General features: G+C 49.9%; 8 protein-coding genes across 8 annotated transcripts; 5 read left to right on the top strand and 3 right to left on the bottom strand.

Annotated features, from left to right (window-relative positions):
- Positions 1-410: 410 nt before the first annotated feature.
- N7533_011900 (uncharacterized protein) lies at positions 411-2492 on the bottom strand (the record flags this gene model as incomplete). Its single annotated transcript, XM_057108550.1, has 4 exons — positions 411-1342; positions 1405-1696; positions 1765-2086; positions 2200-2492. The coding sequence occupies 4 exons, from the start codon at positions 2490-2492 to the stop codon at positions 411-413; spliced, it is 1839 nt and encodes a 612-aa protein (XP_056953651.1).
- A 1239-nt stretch (positions 2493-3731) lies between these two features.
- On the bottom strand, positions 3732-5917 carry N7533_011899 (putative C6 transcription factor; the record flags this gene model as incomplete). The annotated part of the gene is made up of 2 exons (XM_057108549.1): positions 3732-4549; positions 4612-5917. The coding sequence occupies 2 exons, from the start codon at positions 5915-5917 to the stop codon at positions 3732-3734; spliced, it is 2124 nt and encodes a 707-aa protein (XP_056953650.1).
- An 832-nt stretch (positions 5918-6749) lies between these two features.
- On the top strand, positions 6750-7515 carry N7533_011898 (lysozyme; the record flags this gene model as incomplete). Its single annotated transcript, XM_057108548.1, has 2 exons — positions 6750-6923; positions 6979-7515. The coding sequence occupies 2 exons, from the start codon at positions 6750-6752 to the stop codon at positions 7513-7515; spliced, it is 711 nt and encodes a 236-aa protein (XP_056953649.1).
- Positions 7516-7827: 312 nt separating this feature from the next.
- Positions 7828-9237, top strand: N7533_011897 (putative guanine deaminase; the record flags this gene model as incomplete). The annotated part of the gene is made up of 1 exon (XM_057108547.1): positions 7828-9237. The coding sequence occupies one exon, from the start codon at positions 7828-7830 to the stop codon at positions 9235-9237; it is 1410 nt and encodes a 469-aa protein (XP_056953648.1).
- A 270-nt stretch (positions 9238-9507) lies between these two features.
- On the bottom strand, positions 9508-12088 carry optF (uncharacterized protein; the record flags this gene model as incomplete). Its single annotated transcript, XM_057108546.1, has 3 exons — positions 9508-9977; positions 10052-11798; positions 12047-12088. The coding sequence occupies 3 exons, from the start codon at positions 12086-12088 to the stop codon at positions 9508-9510; spliced, it is 2259 nt and encodes a 752-aa protein (XP_056953647.1).
- Positions 12089-12978: 890 nt separating this feature from the next.
- Positions 12979-14201, top strand: N7533_011895 (uncharacterized protein; the record flags this gene model as incomplete). Its single annotated transcript, XM_057108545.1, has 3 exons — positions 12979-13371; positions 13430-14011; positions 14076-14201. The coding sequence occupies 3 exons, from the start codon at positions 12979-12981 to the stop codon at positions 14199-14201; spliced, it is 1101 nt and encodes a 366-aa protein (XP_056953646.1).
- Positions 14202-15035: 834 nt separating this feature from the next.
- On the top strand, positions 15036-17189 carry fos-1 (sensor histidine kinase/response regulator Fos-1/TcsA; the record flags this gene model as incomplete). The annotated part of the gene is made up of 1 exon (XM_057108544.1): positions 15036-17189. One exon carries the CDS (start codon positions 15036-15038, stop codon positions 17187-17189), a length of 2154 nt encoding a protein of 717 aa, XP_056953645.1.
- A 1255-nt stretch (positions 17190-18444) lies between these two features.
- Positions 18445-19191, top strand: N7533_011893 (aminoglycoside phosphotransferase family protein; the record flags this gene model as incomplete). Its single annotated transcript, XM_057108543.1, has 1 exon — positions 18445-19191. The coding sequence occupies one exon, from the start codon at positions 18445-18447 to the stop codon at positions 19189-19191; it is 747 nt and encodes a 248-aa protein (XP_056953644.1).
- Between the last annotated feature and the right edge of the window lie 2217 nt (positions 19192-21408).

Here is a 21408-nt window from a genome sequence, read left to right as displayed (position 1 = left end):
ATTGTGCGAGGTATAGATCCATGCCAAGCCCTGGAAGATCTGTGTATTCATGGCTCTCATCGACTAGTATGTAGTTAGTAGATAGATACTATTAACTAGTAGTACGCTAAGCAACGCAGAGAAAAATTTCAGGAACTGATATACATAAATCTTGAACGAAAGTAAAATGCGGGTATAATTATTGTAGAAAAATATTTTGCCCGCCGCAAGGCAGGATTCGGCGCGACATAAACACACCAACTAGACAGCAAAAAGCATACGCAAATGCAAATGAGGGATCATGGCGAGCGTGGGATCGTCATGATATTAAAAAGTCCAGTCTTCTAGGACCCGAAGGAAACATAACAATTCTGCAAATTGAAATTCGATTTGCTGGAGATGGAATATACAATGTCCCGACTCTCGACAACTTAGAAGACCATACCCTTGACCTGGGGAACCTTCTTGAGATCGATGTTGCGGATCATCATGGTCCAGGCGATGGCCAGAGCCATGATACCCAGACCAGTAGCAAGCAGACGGACCTCGGAGTAGGCGTAAGCTTGCTGGATGGCACTGCGGGTAGAGTTTCCAATGGGATATTCAAGTTGAGTGTTAATGTCGTTGTAGATGTCGTCGATGCTGGACATGGACTCCTCGGGAAGGTAGTTGGACAGGGCCTTGTAGAAAGTGTTGGTCCAGATGGCGGTACAGATAGTGTAACCAGCGGAGCCACCGATGGTACCGACGACGTTGAGAAGGGCCAGAGCAGTCGCGAAGTGCTGGTGGTCGACAGCAGCCAGGATGGCCAGCTGCTCACAGATAATGAAGACAGCACCGCCCATGGAGATGAAGATCTGGCACATGACCTGGTAGCCAACGCGCATGCCGGGCTTTCGGAAGTAAATCATCAGACCCTGGGCAAAGATGTACAGAGGGACAGCGATGTAGAGCAGCCACTTGAAGCGGCCAGTCTTGCGAATGACCCATCCGACCAGAAGGAGAAGGACACCAGAAACAACGTCGAAAGTGTTGGAGATGTATCCAGCCTCGGCGATGCTGAGATCGTAGACAACCTGCAAGAAGTTTGAGAAGAAGTTATTCCAGCAGTAGTAAGACAGCTGGTAAGTAGCATCTAGAAGACAGGCACCCAGGACAGTGCGATCGGTCAAAAGACGCCATTGGAAGAGCGGAGTCGGCGCGATCATAGCCTCATAGAAACCGAAGAAGAAGAGCATAGAGAAACCAATGACCAGCATGGCGATGATATAACCAGTACTCCAGCCGTTGGGGGCCTCGGAGGCAATATCGAAGGGGAGCTCGAAGAGAACAAGGCCGGCGGTGAAAATGAAACAACCGAGGACTATGAAAAAAGATCTGTTAGTTTCATGTTGTCGATGCTGTTACACATTTTGGTAGACTCACTATCAAACTCCAAGGCCCAATATTTGACACTCTCAAAGAAGGTTCGGCCACTAGGCTCCTTGATACGGTGGCCCTGCTTCTCGGCCTTGCGAAGAGTAGACTTCAGAACAAAGTACAGAGGAGCGGCGGTGATGGGAAAGATGATCGCCCAGCAACCGAAGCCCCAACGCCAGTTGACCTCATAATAAAAGCGATCAGCCACCTTAGGACCAGCAAAGGCGGTAATAATATAAGGCGAGGAGGTAAAGGCGAAAGCCAGACCTCGGTTCTTCAGTTTGGTCATATCGGCAGTCTAGAGGTGGGAAGAACATATGATTAGACGCGAGAAAGGGAAGCGCGGGGAAGCAAGGGTAAGCTTACGATCACGTCAATGGAGTACTCCATGCCACCGAAACCAACACTGTAGAACACCACGGCAGCGCAGTAAATGGAGAAACTGTCACAAGAGGCCATGAGAATAAGACCAAGGGTGGCGAAGATGGTCATAACCAGGAAACCTTCAGCACGGCCCCAGGTATCCATCATCCGTCCGACGGGCAAGTAAGTGGCGGCACTGGCGGCATCGGCGAGAGCGGTAGGAACACCAGACAGAGAGTGCTCCTGGAAGGACGAGGCGACATAACTGCTCAAGCTACCGTAGACGCTCGACTGGAAGGCATTGACGAAGTACAGGAACCAAATGCTGTTGGAAGGCGATGCGGATTAGGTATTATTCTCCAACGACTCGGGGAATGTTGGATCATCGCTGCGGAGTGGGTCCAAGGATTTAAGAATGAGAACAAGACAAAAACTTACTTCATGAATACGAAGATCATGGTAGCCTTCGTCCAGGTGAGGGTGATGGCTTCGGCATCCCGAACACCATGCTGGGCAGCGGCATTGGGCTTCTCCGGGTCCGCCTCGGACTCATTTTGGTTATAGATAGGCGACACCTTCTCGGCATCGGTATCAGTCTTGCCCTCGGTAGAGCTTTGAACAACGGTAGACTGATCGACGGAGCTCTGCTCAACCGAGGAGCTGGTGGCCTCATCATCGCGAAAGCGACGGAAGACGGCGCGGCCTCTTCTAACCAAGGGGCGAAGTCCCATCGTGAATGATAATGGGAGGAAATAATTGAAGTGAAGGATAGACAAAGTCAAACCAGAAAGCAAAACCAAAAGAGACGAGGGAAATCCTTTCCCTTATAGAACAACGGTCCCGAGATCGGCAACAGTCGGGCAGCGGGAAAGCATCCACGACACGCGGACCAAGACGACCACCATGACCAAGACAAGGGGGGCGCCAGTGGCTGCGAGTGAAAATCTTTTTCCTAGGTGGTAAAGTGGATCGGAAGTTGCACCGTGCTAGGAATCCACCAGAGGGAGGGTAGGTAACAAAATGGTAAGTAAATACGGGGCCCAAGCGATGGAACGATCTAATCAGATGCCGGGGCCATCTTATCTGGTGCGCACTAACTTATTCGGGCAAAGCGTCATCCACAACAAGCTTCGGATTTGTCCGCCTCAAGCTTCGCTTGGCTGCTTGGCTTTTCTCGGAAATGAATTGTGGATACAATGCGGGCTTTTTTGTTTTCGTCTTACGGTGCCCTGGTTTGCTGAGATTTCTTTTCTCGTTTTTCCTTCGGTTCTCGCGCATACGATGGCTAACCCGGTCTCCGGTCTCCACTCTCCACTCTCCCTAATGAGAAATCGAAACAGTAAATAAGAACCAAAGAGAGGGCCGAGCTGGGTCGTTTTATCTGATCCGGTCAGTGTAACCGATCAACCGAGATCGTGTGGCCTGGTGGCGAGTGTAGCTAGTGCAGTCATCGCAGTCATCACAGCCCTAAAAAAGGCTCAGCCGATCTATTACCTCAAAGATCCACGGCGACAAGTGCCGCTGCCCTTCTGGAAAAAATCCCATGCATGAAATCTAGATCAAACCAGCTGATCTACCGAGCGGAAGAGAAACAAGGAACAGGCGACTTGCGTGGCAATCAATCAGCCCACGAACGGAGAAGTATACGAAGTGGAAACGAACCCCCGATTAACGGAGGCTACAGGGTGCCACTCTCCACTGTTCGCGTGTCGGGGCCGAGAGCAATGCATGAATCAAAACAGCATATACATGAAAACCATATCACAGCGACAAGGTAACTCTACTCAATGACTGTGACTGCGACAACCACGGCGAAACACGGGTGGAGCATACTAACTCGACCAAGGACGCTGCACCGGAACTAGCGATATACATGCTGAGGGCGGAGATTCCAAACATTCGAGCATTCATTATTGACATGACTGGACATTAATAGACTGGTTGACCTCCATCGAATAAAATGCAATCGCTCAAAGGGTATAGTAACTCGCCATTTCCTCCTGGAACCAGTTGTACGAATAATACAGTTGATCCGCCATCTGCGGATCGATCATGGGCATGCCTCCGCTGCCGTCAACCAGCAAGACATCGTCCAGAACGGGGGCCAAAGGCACTGATGGCCCTGGGGGCGGTGCTAATGGGGCTGCCGCTTGGTTCATCAAAACCGGTGGGTATGCCTGTGGTGGGGGTTGTGGCGGCAGTGGCTTTTGCTCTAGCTGCTGTTCCAACTGCTGTTGCTGTTGCTGTTGTTGCTGATAGGCCATCTGACTAAAAATCATCGTGCTCTGGTGTCGGAAGGTCTCCGCCAGTCGGTCCACGCCCGCTCGCCGTTTTCCGAACTCCTCCAGTAGAACCACCACCGCTTGGATCCCGCGACGCATCATTTGCTCGTCCGGATGCCAAGGCGCGGGTTGAGATTCGCGGAGCGAGCGCGCGTTCTGTTCGAGACACCAAAGGATCGTGATCCCGGCAAAGTAGACCTGGCTCAGTGTGAGCCAGATCCACTTCAGCTTCCCCACCGAGTAACTGTCCCAATAAGATCGAATGACCTGGATGCTGGAATCGCCGCAGCTGACAATGCTGGTTAGATCGGGTGTCGGGTTGCGAGCACTCGGGCGATACATCAAGAGAAGTGTGGTATAATACAGATAGTCATAATACGAAGTAGAGTAGAGTAAAGCAGAAGGGTAGACTGGGGCGGACATGCGCCAGTCGTCGACCTCTCGGCGAAATTGACCTAACGTAGTCGCCACTTCCTGGGGCGATGGTCGTGATAAGTTGCTGTAAACTATAGAGGCCCGTAATTAGAATGGAAAATCTCAGTTGAATAGGGAGAGTGAGTGCACTTACGGTATCGATAAATGCGCGAGAAAATCCGGCGGAGACGTATCACCTGGACCGGTATTGTCATGGCGCTTGTTCCTGGGGCCTCCATCCCATCATCATTGAGTTCCCTGGGAAGGCTCACACTGATATCTTCATCGGCAATCCCCAGCGGTCGGCCCAGAGTGCTGGCGATGAGACGATCCAGATTGTACAAGCTCCAGAACGCCCGTTTGGCCATTTCCTCCTCTACCATACTAGAGTGGGCCCGATCCTTATGCAGACCCATACTAATGGAGAGGCGCATGGTGGCGCCCAAGACATGCCAGATACTTGGACCGGAGGTCGCAAACATGGTGTAGAGCGCAATACCTAGCAACGCCCGAACTGCGGGTAGATCTTCATTCTGCAGGGCCAATGGCAATGTCTCTTGACTGGCATTATAGAATTCTGCGGCTCTTGTGGCATCTGCCGATCCGATCAATAGCGAAATGGCGATAATGACATGGTATGCGTTGTGCACCTCGGGCGACGGCACCCCTCCGGTATAGATGTGTCGCAGCTGGGCCATGAACTCGGGGCGGGACATAAACGGGTACTGATAACCCATGCTCTCGAAGTACTGATCGGCTAGTCGTTCTGCTTCCTCCAGCGAAGACAGGCGCAGCACTCGCGGTGCCGAGGCCGGTCGGGCGACGGATGGACGACGATGCTCAAGCTGGTCACGAAAGATCTCACCCACATTGGGTAATTCTGCGCCGACGCCGGTCGATGTTTCAGAGCCGGCGGGGACGGTGGTCACGGACGAACCTCGACTACCATTCGGACTGGACATGGAGGATGTGCGCGGACGATTCCCACCGGTCGCAATCATGGCGGGCACTTGATACCACCAATCTGGGTCACCTTCGCCATCGACGGGGGTTCCTGTGACAAGGTCGGCGACCGAGATGCCAGACTTGCGATGGACCACTTCCTCCAGCCATTGGACTCTCTTTTGTAGGTTTTCGAGCTGATCGCGGGGGACGGAGGCACTGGCGACTTGCGGACCCGGCGGGGGGATGGTACAACGAACGCCGGCGCGTGTACAAGCGGAGCAATTCGGATAACGAAAATCGCACTTTTTCTTTCGTTTGCGACAAAAGTCACAGGCGGTGGAGACTCGTTTGCTGCGGGCGGCGGCAGAGTGAGAATTGGCATGGGAAAGATCCGGGGTTGAGGTGGAAGAGTCGGGCGCGTGCGACCAGGCCGGGGTTGGCCCAGTCATGGAGGTTGACTCCAAACGGAACTTGCCCAGCTGGTCGCGAAAATCCTTGTTATCGGGATTGTTCATACTGGCGGGTCGAACCGTCCATTTCAGCCGAATTGTGGCGTTGCTGCAGGGAGAATGTGAGGGAGGAATGAGGTGGTGTTCGGGGAAAAGAAGGTGAGGGCGAAGGCGGGGACTGCACGGGGAAGTCACCCTTCGCTTAGCTTGACTCTTCCATCTTCTTCACTTCCTCTTCCTCTTCACCTTCACCCTCACTCCAGTTATAGAGGATACAACATACAGCACACACACTGACTTGCTCATCTACATCACCTTGATGACTATGTACCTCAACTTGATACTCACAGCAAATCCCCAGAACCACCCCACTCATGAAACACCTGCTGCACGCTCTCCAATTGTCCGCTATGATTCGAGGCTTGACATCTCTGGGTCCTTAATCTGCTAAGGTTACAGTCTACATCTGAACATCCTCTCAGATCGTTTCAATGTGCCGATCGGCCCTCGCTTGCTGTACTCAGGCACATCCTGCGAGTCTAATAACCCCCGGATTCTGCAGGTGACGCCACAGGGTCCGTCGCCAAGATGATTCCTCCACCATACCAACTTGGTGGATCGATCGTCACCGAGGAATGCCACAATCGGCCGGTGATACCCTCGTATCCGACCATCGCCCCTCAGGGACGATCGCGAGTTTGTTATTTTGGGATACGATGCATATCGTAGTACGGAGTACCTCATCACACCCTATGGCTTTCTCTCCCTTGAGCATGAGCATTTTTGTGCAAGAGCATAAATAAGAGGCTTGACCTCGACCATCTTGATCCATCTACTTCATACTACTAACTGACCTCCTTTTCTAAATATCAATTCTCACTCCCACCCTCACTCCACTATGACTTCTACCGTCAAGGCTGCCGCTCTTTCCCTCCTGCTGGTCGCCGCCGCGAATGCTAGTCCCCTTGAGGCCCGCGCCAGCGGTGTTCAAGGCTTCGACATCTCCAACTACCAAGCTGATGTGGACTTTGCCGGTGCCTATGGAGCCGGTGCCCGATTCGTCATGATCAAGGTCAGCAACTTCCGCTATCATCCGGTGAACAGCCCCATTCTAACATTCGTACTAGGCCACCGAGGGCACCAGCTACATTGATAAGTCCTTCTCCAGCCACTACGAGGGTGCATCCTCAGCCGGTCTCATCCGAGGCGGCTACCACTTTGCGCAACCCGCCTCCAGCTCCGGTGCCAGCCAGGCCGAGTATTTCCTGGCCCACGGTGGCGGCTGGTCTAACGATGGCAAGACTCTCCCCGGAATGTTGGACCTAGAGTACAACCCATCCGGCTCGACCTGTTACGGCCTCAGTGCATCCAGCATGGCCGCCTGGGTCAAGGATTTTGGCGAGACCTACAAGAGCAAGACTGGCCGCTACCCCATGATCTATACCACCGCCGACTGGTGGAAGACTTGCACGGGTAACAACGGGAACTTTGGTGCCGACTACCCTCTGGTTCTGGCGCAGTACGCCAGCTCCGTTAGCACGGTTCCCAATGGCTGGTCGACCCAGAGCTTCTGGCAGAACTCGGATTCTTATAAGTATGGTGGTGACTCAGATCTGTGGAATGGTAGCGAGGATAACCTCAAGAAGTTTGCCAAGGGTTCATAGATTCCAGCAATAGGCTGTGATAGGTTATAGAATGATATTTCTACTTTTGGAACAAATAGACATCGACTTGTGTTCATGTACTCGTTTTTCAGATACTACTAGGCCATGGAAAATATTTTACATCTTACTCGTACTACCTGGAACTGATCGATCGCATCGAATTCCAAACTTGAGATTCGAGTTGTTCCTGACCGGTAAGGCAGAGGAGTACTGCAGCCCTCATGCACGTCTTATTGGTTGCCCCTCATTTGATAAACATCGCGCTCTACACCGTCACCCAACTTTTTCACATCCTCACCTCTCTCATTCGCCATGGAAGAACTCAATAAAAGCTTGAACTCCTCTTCATCTCCAGCCGCAGGGCTCCCACTGGCCCTCCATGGTACCGTGATTCACTCACGAAGCCTGACAGAGCTAGAAGTCCTCGAAAACTGCTTCATCGTGATCGATAAAGCGGGCAAGATCCAGACCTTACAAGCCAACATCCAACCTGAACAGATCAACACAATCCTCTCAGACCATGGCTACGCCCCAGACGTCTTCCCGATCAAACGCCTCCAGCGCGGCCAATTTCTTTGCCCAGGCTTCATCGACACGCACAACCACGCACCACAATGGGCCCAACGCGGTCTCGGAATCCGCGGCGAGTCCCTACTAGACTGGCTGAACAAAGTAACCTTCGCGCACGAGTCGAAATTTCAAGACTCAGACTACGCAAAACAAATGTACACATCCTGTGTCACCGGATTCCTCCAACAAGGCATAACAACAGCCTCATACTACGGTTCCCACCACGGCCCCGCAACCCAAATCCTAGCAGATATCTGCTTCGCAAAGGGCCAACGCGCCCTAATCGGAAAATGTAACATGAACCGCAACGCGCCAGACTGGTACCGCGACTCAACAGTCGAAGACTCCCTCCACGAAACCCGCGCTTTAATCAAACACATCACGACCCTAGACCCGCAATCGGATCTGATAAAACCGATTCTAACGCCCCGCTTCGCGATATCGTGTACACCCGATCTCCTACAGGGACTAGGCGACATATCAAAGGCACACCCAACTCTCCCAATCCAAACGCATTTCAACGAAGCCACGCAAGAAATCCAATACACGCACCAACTATTCCCGCAGTTCCGCACGGAGGCAGAGCTCTACCGACAATACGGTTTACTTAATGAGCGAAGCATTCTGGCACATTGTATATTCCTTGAAGAGGAGGAGATTAAAACGCTACAAGAGCTTGACTGTGGTGTGGCCCATTGCCCGATATCTAACACCACGATGCAGGAATTTATGGTTGCGCCGGTACGGGAATATCTGCGCCGTGACATCAAGGTTGGTCTTGGGACTGATAGTGGAGGTGGGTATTCTTCTTCTATGCTAGATGCCATGAAACAAGCTTTTATTGTATCTAATGCGAGGACAATGTTGACTAAGGGGGCGGATGCGCCTTTGTCGCTTGCTGAGGGCTTTTATCTGGCGACGCTTGGTGGAGCGAGGGTTTGTGGGTTGGAGGAGAAGGTGGGGAATTTTGTGGTTGGGAAGGAGTTTGATGCGTTGGAGATTCATGTTGGGGAATTGTTGGATAGGCCTGGGGTTATGAGTCCGGTTGAGGAGGAGGATTCTATTCTGGCGGTCTTCGAAAAGTTTCTTATGACTGGTGATGATCGGAATATCGTCAAGGTTTTTGTTAGTGGGAGGTCTGTCAAGGTTTGAGGGTAGTTCGTTATACGTGGCGCATAGTCCTATGGTAATTCTATACTACTATTTTCTAGTAGCTATGAGGATTAATTTCTTGATAAAGCAATCACGACATTCCAAGTTTCCAAGTCATCTAATCCCGAATCCCTTATTATGTCAACCTGCGCCAATCCATGTCCTGTAGCAAGCAAGTATGTAACAGTAAATCATCAAACACCCAACATAGCAAAAACCAACACACCAAGTATGCAAAAGCAAATAGCGAATATATGTACAGAACCAAGATCACTGCCAGTCACCCCGAGGGGGGCCAAAATATCCCTGAGCGGGCAGACTCTTATACGGCGTTCCCTTGCCATCAGCGGTTTTGGTATAGACAGTATTGCCCCACCACTCCAAAGAGCCCGCAGGCAAGGTGATACAAAAGAAGATGAGAACGGTGGAAATGGCGACGCCGCAGTCCAAAGCCGCAGAAAGGACGTAATTGTATTTCGACCACCACGCGGATTTTCGACGACGCACGAGGCCGTTGAAGATTAGGTTGATGACCCACCACGATGAGAAACTTACACCCGTGGCGGGTGGGACAAGACTCATAGCGCCGAATGCGACGGGCCACGACAGGTAATTTACCCGTTGCCAGCGTCGCCCAAGAAGGTATGTGATTATCACGACGACGGGTCCGACGAGAAAGAACCACAGTATATTGCCGTAGATCTGGCCCGGGGAAAAGAGGCGGCCGGGACCAACGGCTCCTAAATGCATGTTAGCGAAATGTGACATGGCGAGGGGAAGCACAGAGCGGGGTTCAGCCAGGATCAAAACATACCCCAAATGAGAGAGGACGAATAGGTCACCCGACCATGGGGACAGGTGAAATTACCCGCAGCGTCCGTCGTACAGACCCCATCCATCCTCGTAATCATAAACACCGTGACGCCACACTGAACAATCGCCCCGACAAGGGTGGCTAATCCCTGAGCGACGAAGAGCGTGCGCGGGGCAATGTGCAAGTAATGGGCGAGCTTCATGTCGGCAACAAACTCCAGTCCCTGCTGAACGGCGACATAACCATAAAACTTGAATACCATGTTTGCGATGGGCCGGCCTAAGAAAGCATATCCGCCGATGAACTCTGTAAGCAGGTTCAACTGGTTGCTGCTGATATTCGTGATGGCTTTGATGATCCCCACCGGAATGAAATAGATCATCGGCATGATGAAGGCAACTAGAACCGCCCACGCCGGGAGCCCGGTCTTCCACACCTCATTCGTGACAACACTGAGGACGAACATCAGTGCGGTGACAGTAGCAAACCACCACCAGGGAACGGCTTTATAGTTCGCCATGAGCCGCGCATGCACATCGGGCTTGCTGGTCCCTTTCCACTGCTGCCAAAGGTCTCGACCATGGTAAAGTCCAATGTGGAAGAAAATACCCGAGAGATTTGCGAAAGCGACTCCAAAGGTGATAGCATATCCTGCGGGTAGAAACATGGGCGAGTAGCTCTGGTATGCCGCCGGATCCACCATACCCTGATCATTCATGATGCGGGCAGTGTCATACGTTTTGCCAGTGTTGTCAAACGTGTTCGAGTTGAGCATCGGGAGGTACGCAGAGTACCAAGTGTTGGTGTAGTATAAGACGGGACAAAGAATCCAGAAGAAGAAAGCAAAGGAGCCCATCACATTGAGACCGGCCCAAAATGGGACCAGGAGAGGACTCTGGTTAGCATAGACCACCTGGGACCAGTCGAATGTTAGGATAGACATTCCCAGGCCAGTGGTTTGTCCAAACAGCTGATTGACGATGACATTGTTCGGCACAATCCAGCAAATGAAGCTGAAGGTACTGAGACCCGTGAACAGATACCCCGGCGCGAAATACCAGATGGCGCCGCCGGTGAAGACGATTAAGAAAAACCGGAGGCGGGTGATGCTCCAGCCGTCGGCCACTTCGTTCTCCCGATTATGGAGAGTGGTCAACAGTGCAGCATTCGAGAGAACTTGAGGCCACAGCATGGAGGCCGGGCTAACGAGCCAGCGGGCCGCCATTCCCGCCAACCCAAAGCCGAACAGCTGCGTGGTGATGCACAGCAACACCTCGAAACCACCCTCTGAGGGCATATTATAAAATTTGACGACCGCCTCAATGATCTGGGTTGCCTGAGCCGAGCCAATGGAAACATTGGCCATAATGGTGATTAACCCATGCTCCTTGATATTGAAGTCGCGGTCGGGATTGAGCCAACCCAAGGGCATCCATTTTGCCCATGCGCAACCGAGCGGGAAGGCCAGGAGCTGAGCGACCAAAGCACTGATTGTGACGCTCGGTTGACGCAAGCTGAAGAATTGGTTCAGGCCGCTTCCGAAGATGGTGAAGAGGAGGCCGATAGTCCACATGCGGGCAGTGTTCACGGGCAGCGACTGGTCATCGACGGGTTGGACGACGGCGCGCACCTCCAGGAAGGGCGAGTCGTCGGCCTCGTAAGGAAGGGTCTGCTTGGCATCCCGATCGCGCAAGATGGAAATATGGTCTTTGTCGTCGCCGTCATCGTGGGCCCGTTCGGAAGTGCTCTATGAGAGGTGAATGTCAATACCGAAGTCAATTTCGTGGTTCCGAGCAGCGGCAGTGGCAATGGCGGTCACGGTGAGATGAGGTTTTCGCAGAGAGGGGTAGAGGAATGTGACAATCGCACGACAAGAATGCGCAAGCGCAAGCACAAGCACATGCGCATGCGCATAATGGGAAGTACAGCATGCTCTCGATGCTCCTGCCATGAGGGAAGTGGGGAGGATATGCAAGGGAAGCAGTCTAAACCCACCTGGGACCACGAGTGACGGTGCTTAACCTTCTCGACCTCCATGGCCAAGAGGGCACAAGGCCAATCGGCCGGACGCAATGGACGAATGTCAAATCATAGACGGGTCAAGCCGACAGATGACCGGGATTAGGCACAGCAGGGGGTGGAGGGGAAAGGAAGGGGGCCAGAAGCGGGTGATGCGAGGTCGAAGTGGAAGTTGGCGGGATGGGCCGATGATACTAGTAGTGTATAGAGTACTATAGTATAACTAGTAGTATGATATAGTATAGTATGATACAGTGTAGACAATTGAATATAGCATATTATAGTCTATCATATAGTATCCTGGATATATTAGCTACTGCTACATTACTACTAGTTAGTATCAGTGTAATGGATATCTCTACTCTAGTACTAATCTCCTCCTCACTACTGCATCACTGACAGTCTTGGCACTACTCCTTCTCTCCCCCTACGGAGTACTCCCTTCTTCCTCAACTCCCCCACATAATCGAAACACACACACACATAGATCCTCTACATCTCAAACACCATCACATCTGTGGTCTACACCAAATCCAGCAACCTCCCCGGCTTGTTCTGTCGGCATGACCCGACACGCAGCGGTTGTGCTCCACCAGGCGGACCGGAGCGCCTCCATACGTGCGAGCCAGAAAATTTAAAATGTTACCAGCCCATCACTGTGAAAACATCCTTTGACTTATCTCTCTCCGGCATACCCATCATGCGCTACAGAATATAAATGTCTGTGCTGTTGTCTAGCCCTGATCGACAACTGGATCGACAACCGAAGCAAAGGAATCTGTCTTTGACTCTATATACGAACTAACTATACGACCGTTCGTATACTATACTCTTGGTACTACCCGCAGTAGTACTTCAACTTGAACCAACGCAGGATAAGATACCCAACCACCCACATCACTGTGATCATGGGCGACTCCGGCAAAGTTGGTGTTTGTGCTGAACACAACTCCTTTCCTACTCCTTTCGCCCAACGACCCATCATCATCCTCGGTGCTGGTATCATCGGATGTGCTACCGCTCGACAGCTCCTCCTGCAAGGTTTCTCTGTCCAGCTCGTGGCAGAGTTCCTCCCTGGAGACCAGAATATTCATTATGCGTCCGCATGGGCGGGTGCCGCCTGGCATGCAGCGGGTGGCATCACTCCAGAGCAGCGTTATTTGCAAGCCGTCACGCATCGCATCTTGCTTCAAATGGCTCAGGACCCAGAGTCCGGCGTGAGTGTTGTTGATGCCCGGGAGTTCCTGGAGAAAGAGCCATCTCCGGATTCCGCCATCTGGGGAAGGACGGTCGTGTCCAAGGTTTGTCCTCTGGGCTATAGCCTCTGGAGATGTGAAGATATCTTCTAACCTTGCACAGTTCCGCGAGATGGACCGCACAGAGTATCCCGCCAAATTTCACAGTGCCTGGGCTTATGAGACCTTGGTTTCAGACCCAACTCGTCATATGCCCTACCTCGGACGACAGGTTCAGTCTCTAGGAGGTCGATTCATCCGACAGCGAGTGCAATCACTTCAGCAGCTTTACGAGATGTTCCCAGACTCCCGGGTCTTTATCAACGCGAGTGGAATCGGCAGCAAGACCTTGACGGACGTCTTGGATGACCGCTGCTTCCCCGAAAGGGGTCAGAATGTGTTCCTCCGCACCGACCAGTGCCACATGATGTATTTCCGCAACGGTCAAGAGTACACCTATGTGATTCCCCGGCCCCAGTCCGGCGGGGTGGTGCTTGGAGGCGTTAAGCAGCAAGATGACTTGTCAGTGCCCATCCCCATCCAATCTATCCGATCTCATATCCATGGCCCTGGGAAAGATAAGCGGGCCGCCACTGACCCTAGAACCAGGTCACCGGAAGTTGATTTTGACATCGCGCGGGATGAGATCACTCGGGCGCACCGGTTGGCGCCTCATATTGTGCCGGAACACCCTGCAGATGAAACTGTCAGTCATATTATTGGGATTCGTCCGTCTCGTCGCGGGGGGATTTCGATTGGACTCGACACAGAATGGAGCACGCACAGTGCTGTCAGCATATGGTTTTGGTGGCGGGGGTTATGCATTTTCGTATGGAATTGCCGACGCGCTGGTGAAGATGGTGGAACGAGCTGAGCGAGAGAATGTCATTGTTTAGGGAGTACTACTGGTGTTGGTGTTGGTGTTTTAGGACTGTCTTTTACGATCCCCATTGATTTTCAATGACTTTCATTGAATTTTGCTACTTGGCTCTTTATTGTCTTGATTTATTTATTTATCATCTTTCCCCTCCCCCTCCCCGATGTCTCATTGTCATACAAACTAGGGGAGAAGACGGGATGATTTGCCACTGAGTGATATCATTCTAGTACTTTTTTTAAGTACTATTGAGTGCCTAACTCGACCGGACTGGTCTCGACTCGACTCATCTCAACTCTCCACGCGTTCGCAAGTGGGATTAGCGCGGCCAAGCGTGGGGATTCTTCTTTTTCTTCGCTTTCCCCCCCCCCGCCGGCCAACATTGCCGTCCACTCAATCGTCTTCACTCGCCGGCTTTCCTGCCAGGTTTTGGATTGCATTTCGCCTCCTACCCTTCAACCCCCGATGGATGTTCTCTTTCAGGGTCATCTATCTCTTCCTTTTCTTTTCAACTTCCTTTACCTCTACCTCTGCCTTTGCCTCGCCGGCAGTTAAAGATCAACACCAGGCACTTTGCGACCGCGCATCCCTTCAGGTGACGGTGTTGGTTCGGCTAAAATTCGGAGATTCCTGAGATTGAAGGACTCCGTCATCAGTCAAGAAAAAAAAAAGAAAGAGGAAAAGCCTCCGATTACAGAGAATTTATCCCCTTGAGCCGATCAGCCCGTTACAATCAATCCCCTCCCACCAACATACTACTACCCCCCTTTGGATGAATCGATCGTACAGTCTCTCCGCACCTGCTGGTCCTGCCTCGAGGCAGGACTCTTGAATCCCGAAATTGAATCCAAATATGGTTCTGGACCAGCAGATGCTCCACCTTTCCCTTGAGGATCGCCGCCCGGTCGGCTTCGACATGCTTGTCACTCCGCCGGCGGAGAATGACTTAGATGCGACCGGCGCGCTCGGTCCCCATGCCCAACCTCAATCCCAATCCCAATCCCAGTCCCAGTCACAATCACAATCACGCGACAAGATTCCCTCCGACCTTGAACACCCCATGAGCCGCATCTATCGATACACCCCTACGCCCACCATCGTCCTCGACGGTTCCCTCAAAGTTATTGAAGTCTCCGATAGCCACCTCGCCCTCTTTAAACATACTCGCACCCACTTGATAGGCTCCAGTATCTACGATTTAGCGCCACGGGCCGTCCCCGCTCCAGATATCCCCTTGTTAAGTGGTGCAATAGGTGCCTCCCTCACTACTCGGTCCGTACAGTCTATCGAACCAATTCGCGTTGCCGGTTGTGACTCCGACTTCGCCCTCCGAGTGACTCCGATATTCGACGATGGTACCCTCATCTACGTGCTGCTTGAAGCCCAGAGCATCAAGCGCGAGCGGAGTGGTCACCCTGGATCGAACGAGCAACCTTTCCTGAATGAAACATACAAAGTCCTCGTCGACACAGTTAAAGATTATGCCATCTTCATGCTCGACACCCGCGGCAATATTGCAACGTGGAACTCGGGCGCTTCCATCCTGAAGGGTTACACTCGGGATGAAATTATTGGCCAACATTTCTCTATCTTCTACGGGGCTGAAGACCAGCGGGCGCGAAAGCCAGCCCGGGAACTCGATGTCTGCCTACGTGAAGGAAGAGTAGAAGATGAGGGTTGGCGCTATCGAAAGGATGGCGGCCGATTCTGGGCAAATGTCATGATCACCCCGATCTTCCAACTGGGCCGACATGTCGGCTTTGTCAAAGTCACCCGGGATCTCACCGAACGCAAGGCCACCGAGGCCCGATTGATCGATGCGTTTGAAGAGTCAGCCAAGCTGAAGACGGATTTCTTGGCCAACATGTCGCATGAACTGCGCACCCCTATGAACGGGATGTTTTTGGCTTTAACCATGCTGATGAGAACCGCCCTGAGCGACGATCAACGGGAATATGCGTCGATTCTGGAAGACTCAACCTCCATTCTCCTACAGGTCATCAACGATGTCCTGGACTACTCGAAGCTGTCTTCGGGATCCTTTTCCTTGACTACTGATGTCGTCAACATTCCTAGCGTGATCAACGCCGTGGTCCGTAATTGCCAGCCCGCGGCCAAGCCGGAACTGTCGGTGGTGAGCTTTGTCGCACCGAACTTTCCTTCGAACCTCCAGGGCGACCCTTTGCGATTTCGCCAGGTGTTGCAGAATCTTGTCAGCAACGCCGTCAAATTCACCGAGAAAGGCCACGTTCGCGTAAAGGCATCGTATGAGGTGGATCCGTATAACCCACAATCATTCGACATATCCATTGAAGTCGTGGATTCTGGAATCGGAGTTCCTGAAGAAGCCGTTGGTACACTCTTCACGCCATTCACCCGCTTTGCCGATTCCGCCACCAAGCGATACCAGGGCACAGGGCTAGGACTGTCCATATGCAAAAGTCTAGCTGAACTCATGAAAGGTGTTGTCGGGTTCCGCAGTAACCCAGACGGACCAGGTAGCATCTTCTGGATATCAGCCAAGATGAGCCGAATCGATGATCATCAAGCGTCTCGATCGAAGCCTTTGATTTCGCCGACCCCGGTCCTGCACAATTTCGACCCGGAGCCACTCTTGAAAAAGATCGCTCCGCAAAAACACATCCTCCTGGTTGAGGATAACAACGTCAATCAAACCATCATGATGAAACTTCTCGGAACCCTGGGCTTCGAGCGCATCGATGCCGCGTGGGACGGGTTGGAGGCAGTGCGCATGGTGAAACAGAAACCATTGGCCTACAACCTGATTTTGATGGACATTAACATGCCAGTGATGGATGGCATGTCAGCAACCAAGCAAATCCGCGGTATGAAGATTGACGTACCCATCATTGCATTGACGGGAAATGCACTCAAGGGCGACGCAGAGTTGTACCTGGCGCAGGGCATGGACGATTATATTGCGAAGCCACTCCATCGACAGCAACTGATCGACATGTTGTGGAAATGGTGTGGGTCTCAAGGCTGAGTCCCACTCCGCTATGGTGGAATAGAATGACATGCATATTATTGCTTTTGCTCGACGTTTACCACGTCTTGTGGCGTCCACCCCGCTTTGACGACAGCACCCTCGTATCAACGCCAAGCCTCTCGCTCTGTGTCATCGGCCCTCACCATTCTCAGAAACCCAATATGGCACAATATTGATCATTTTTGCGGGTGGATGTTGGTAGCCGGCGTCTTGTGATCAAAGAGTACTTGCAGTAACTAGCACCAATCTGGACGATGCCTTTTGCTAGAATGGGGAACTTGCCGGTCTTATTTTCGGAGCTTGTATTCTCCCCGCACATCCCATGGGATAACTAGTGCAAAGCCTACACGCGAGCTAAACATTTTGGCTCGTGAAATAATAATAATGATTACGATGACCTTCAGCTTTTTCTTATATTTTCCATTCTTCTTTGTTCTAGTGCCCACGCACAAATAGATGCTTTTTTTAGCTGTGCCCTACTAGTAGGTATCTTTACTAGTAATATATTCAACTTGAATATAGGTACCTACGTATCTAACCTGTTATCAATTAAGCTGCTACGAGTTTGATTACTATCTACTAATAGGCAGATCTCTAAAAAAGTTCCAGTCTGTACTATTTGGTTGGTACTTTTCTTTGACCAAGAGTCCAATCAGAGTCATTCTAAAATTCAACCTTGAAAGTTTGAGAACGCTGTCTAGCTGATGCTGGCAGTTAGAATTTTGGAATTAGGTACAACTACTAGTCGTAGTACTATCCGATCACCTGGGCATTGAAAAGGACCTACTACTAGTACTAGTAGTAAAGCGTGTTCTACACTACTCAAGGAGGATTTGCATTCAAGTCAAAATGAAAGGATCGATTGAATTAATTCCTATGGTCTATATTTACTAAGTATACCTGAATACTATATGTTTTTCATATGTTATAAAAGTCAAAAGAAAATAAGTGCAGTATATTCTGACAATTAAAACTAGGGCCATACTATGCAACCAATAGAAGCTCACAAATTAGACCCACCATGGGTAGAGACTTTCTACCCACGCTGCAATTGAGCATGGGCAGACATCGCGGAATAATTATTGGCCGAAGGTGGGTGAAAGGTCACGTTACTTTTCTACCCATGCTTGGCTGAACCCCGTGAAGAAAGTCTCCAGCATTTCTTCACTCACACTCGTTGCTCTACTCTTTTCAGCTCATTACAATTCAAAAGTTTTTGTACATAACTAGCCAGTGATAATCATATTCAAATATGGATCAATTTAAAAATCAAGAAGGAACGACTCTTCATTCGTTGGGCGGTCGCACGATTATACGATATAAGAACGATCTCGTTGTGAAGTCGGGCGATCTTCGTGCCCACGAAGCACAAACCCTTCAATTTATTGCATCAAAGACGACAATTCCCGTGCCCAAAGTTCATCATATTCAGTACGAAGATGGGAAAGTTGTGGCCATTGTAATGGACTACATACCTGGCAAGCGACTCGATGAAGCATGGGATACTTTAGACTCTCATCAGAAGCTCTCCATTGCCAACGAGCTCCATTCTCATATGAATCAACTTCGCGATTTGAAAGGTGACTACATCGGAGCGATCGACCGTGGTCAGGCTATAATCGGCCAGATTGCGTCAATTGAAGGCGGTCCATTTGACTCCGAACAGCAGTTCAACGAGTTTATCCTGGGAGATATCGTAAAGTCAGCACCGGACCTACTACGGCATTATACCAAATATGCACTGGTAGATAACCATGATATCGTTTTTACACATTCCGATTTCTCTCCACGGAATATCCTTGTTGACGGAGGCCGTGTCACAGCTATCCTTGACTGGGAATATGCTGGTTGGTACCCGGAACACTGGGAATATATTCAAGCATTTCGACAACTGAAACCAATGCCTGACTGGCCTGATTACCTGATACGGATTCTTCCACCCAGATTCGAGAGAGAATACATAGGCATGTCATTCCTATCTCGTCTCATGTGCCACTGACTATGGATACCCTGTGTTCGTTTGGGATGAGAACCCTGGAAGCAGGAAGCATCGCATTGTGAATACAAGAAAATAAAGCAAAAAAACTCCGAAAATATTAAATAGAGGCATGATTGCACCTCGCGTAGCTTCATAGCAACCCTAGTTGGTTTTACTTGGCTGGGCGAAAGTGCCACCCAGCTATTTAAATATTACGTAAGTAGTATATTAGCTATCTCCTTTACAAGAGCAAATATAGGGGCCTTACCACATAAATCTAGATCCAATATCCAAGACTCTAGCGAATCCTCCTTCATTACATCCAATTTTATGCCATTAGTGTGGGTGGTTGGTCGATAACGGACCCCCCTAGCGCACTCTTGCAATGTTGAGCGGGGTACATCAAAAACCCGCGCAGCTTTATTGAGAGAAGCTAAGTTTTTATTTCTTAGCGACTGTGTAGCAACTTTGATCCTGCTTTCTTGCTCAGCATGTTTTTTGAGCTACTCTGGTACGAATAAGTGGCATAGTGGTGGTTTAAAAAAAGGGGACGTGCTAAACGCGACGCGTTTGTTGGATGGGCGGCCGGTTCGGTGGTGAAACACGTTACTAGTAGCTACAAGTCTATATAACTTTTTATAAATGCAGAATGATACATGTGAAGGAAGGGCCTAGTTATATAGTATTATATCATAATGGCACTGCTTTCCTGCTACTCAAAAATTGTTTACAGGTTGTGTTTGACAAACTCCAGGAGAGAACCCAGGTGTAGCCTTCCAAAATTATGATTTACCTTTGTCCACCTTGGAGTATATCACTAGTATTAAAAAGAATTTCTAATAGGGTTCTGAATTCAATAGGAGTTAATTCTATATTTCCCTTTATAAAATATCCTAGTAGTAGCTCCTTGAGAAGACACACCAAGAGCTACCGCAGTAACTACCTAATCAGATCTTGATCCGAGTCCTTAACTACACAATGAAGCAATAATTGGGATATTAAAAGCTGACACTGAAGGCTTATTCACACTGTGTGTCTTGCAGAAGATCTCACATTCGGAAACAATTATTAGACATTCCTATTTGTCAGAATAGGGGATCCCTGGCATTTTTTACCATACACTGATTGTACTTTGCCAAAGTTTGAAGCAAGATAGGTAGCTGACTTACCTTACCTAGGTGACTCAATAGTGATCAAAGTTCTGATAAACTTATATGTATTAAATGCCTGTAGGAAGAGCCACTTCAAGTTGATATAATGCAAAATCACATTGAAGTACGATATGATCTATACACCTAGCTGTAATATGGCCTACTATCAATTAAATTGCTGTTCACTACCTATTAGCCAGACCTCCAAGAAAATTTTGGCCTGTGTTGTTCTTCAAAGAAGAGCAGCAGAGTGAATATCTAGGTACACAACTTGAACAAGTTGCCTAGCTGATTCAGTCAGAATTATCTTCATTGAAAAGGACCTAAAGGATATTCTACAGAGTTCATACTATTCTTGTAAATAACATTGTTTTTGTAAATAACTTGAAGCCTGGTACTTAGTACTAGTACTATAAACTTGCAGGATCTTCTCAAAAAGTTATCTAGTACTACTATGTAACAGAAGTATATCTGTTAAGTAATAGTAGGAGATATTTGAGTCAGCATGTGCCTACCAAGGTCATGCTATTGATCTACATACCACCATACCTGGGTAACCAGTTAGCAAATAATGGACCATGATCTATAACTTATCTACCACAATAAAATTGGATTTGAATATTTCCTAGTACCTACCTAGTAACATATGATTGTTCACTAACTAGTTAGTAGTATATAACCAACTTCTGCCTTCTAAGGCAAGGATGTCTTTTTTCTTCCAAGGTTCAATCACCAATGATGCTATTCTATCCACCCGGAACCTTCACTTTTGCATACAGAATTCCTGATGTCTACATACATAGTTCTACATACATAGTAAAAATTTGTCTTTTAGCAACTCCCTAGTAGGCAGATACTGATCTGCCTTCCACTGTTCCTAATCAAATGGCCAACAAAGAAGCTCTGCCTTCCCTGAATGGTAAGCGAATATAGATCTATTGACCAGTTCTACGTTAGGCTAAGGTGTATTTATTTGTGTACGGCCTTGTGTTCAATTGTTCAATTCTATAATTCTAGGTCTATAATTCTAGGCGGCGTTTGTAGCAAATTACTATAAAGCCCAGATGCCATCTTCTCTTCTGGAGCC

Source organism: Penicillium manginii (assembly GCF_028828005.1).
Source record: "Penicillium manginii strain IBT 31320 chromosome Unknown utg000009l:1.0-3297300.0:1.0-3298630.0, whole genome shotgun sequence".
NCBI classification, from domain to species: Eukaryota; Fungi; Ascomycota; class Eurotiomycetes; order Eurotiales; family Aspergillaceae; genus Penicillium; species Penicillium manginii.
The sequence above is the reverse complement of the archived record's forward strand: the minus strand, read 5'-3'. Positions and strand labels throughout refer to the sequence as shown.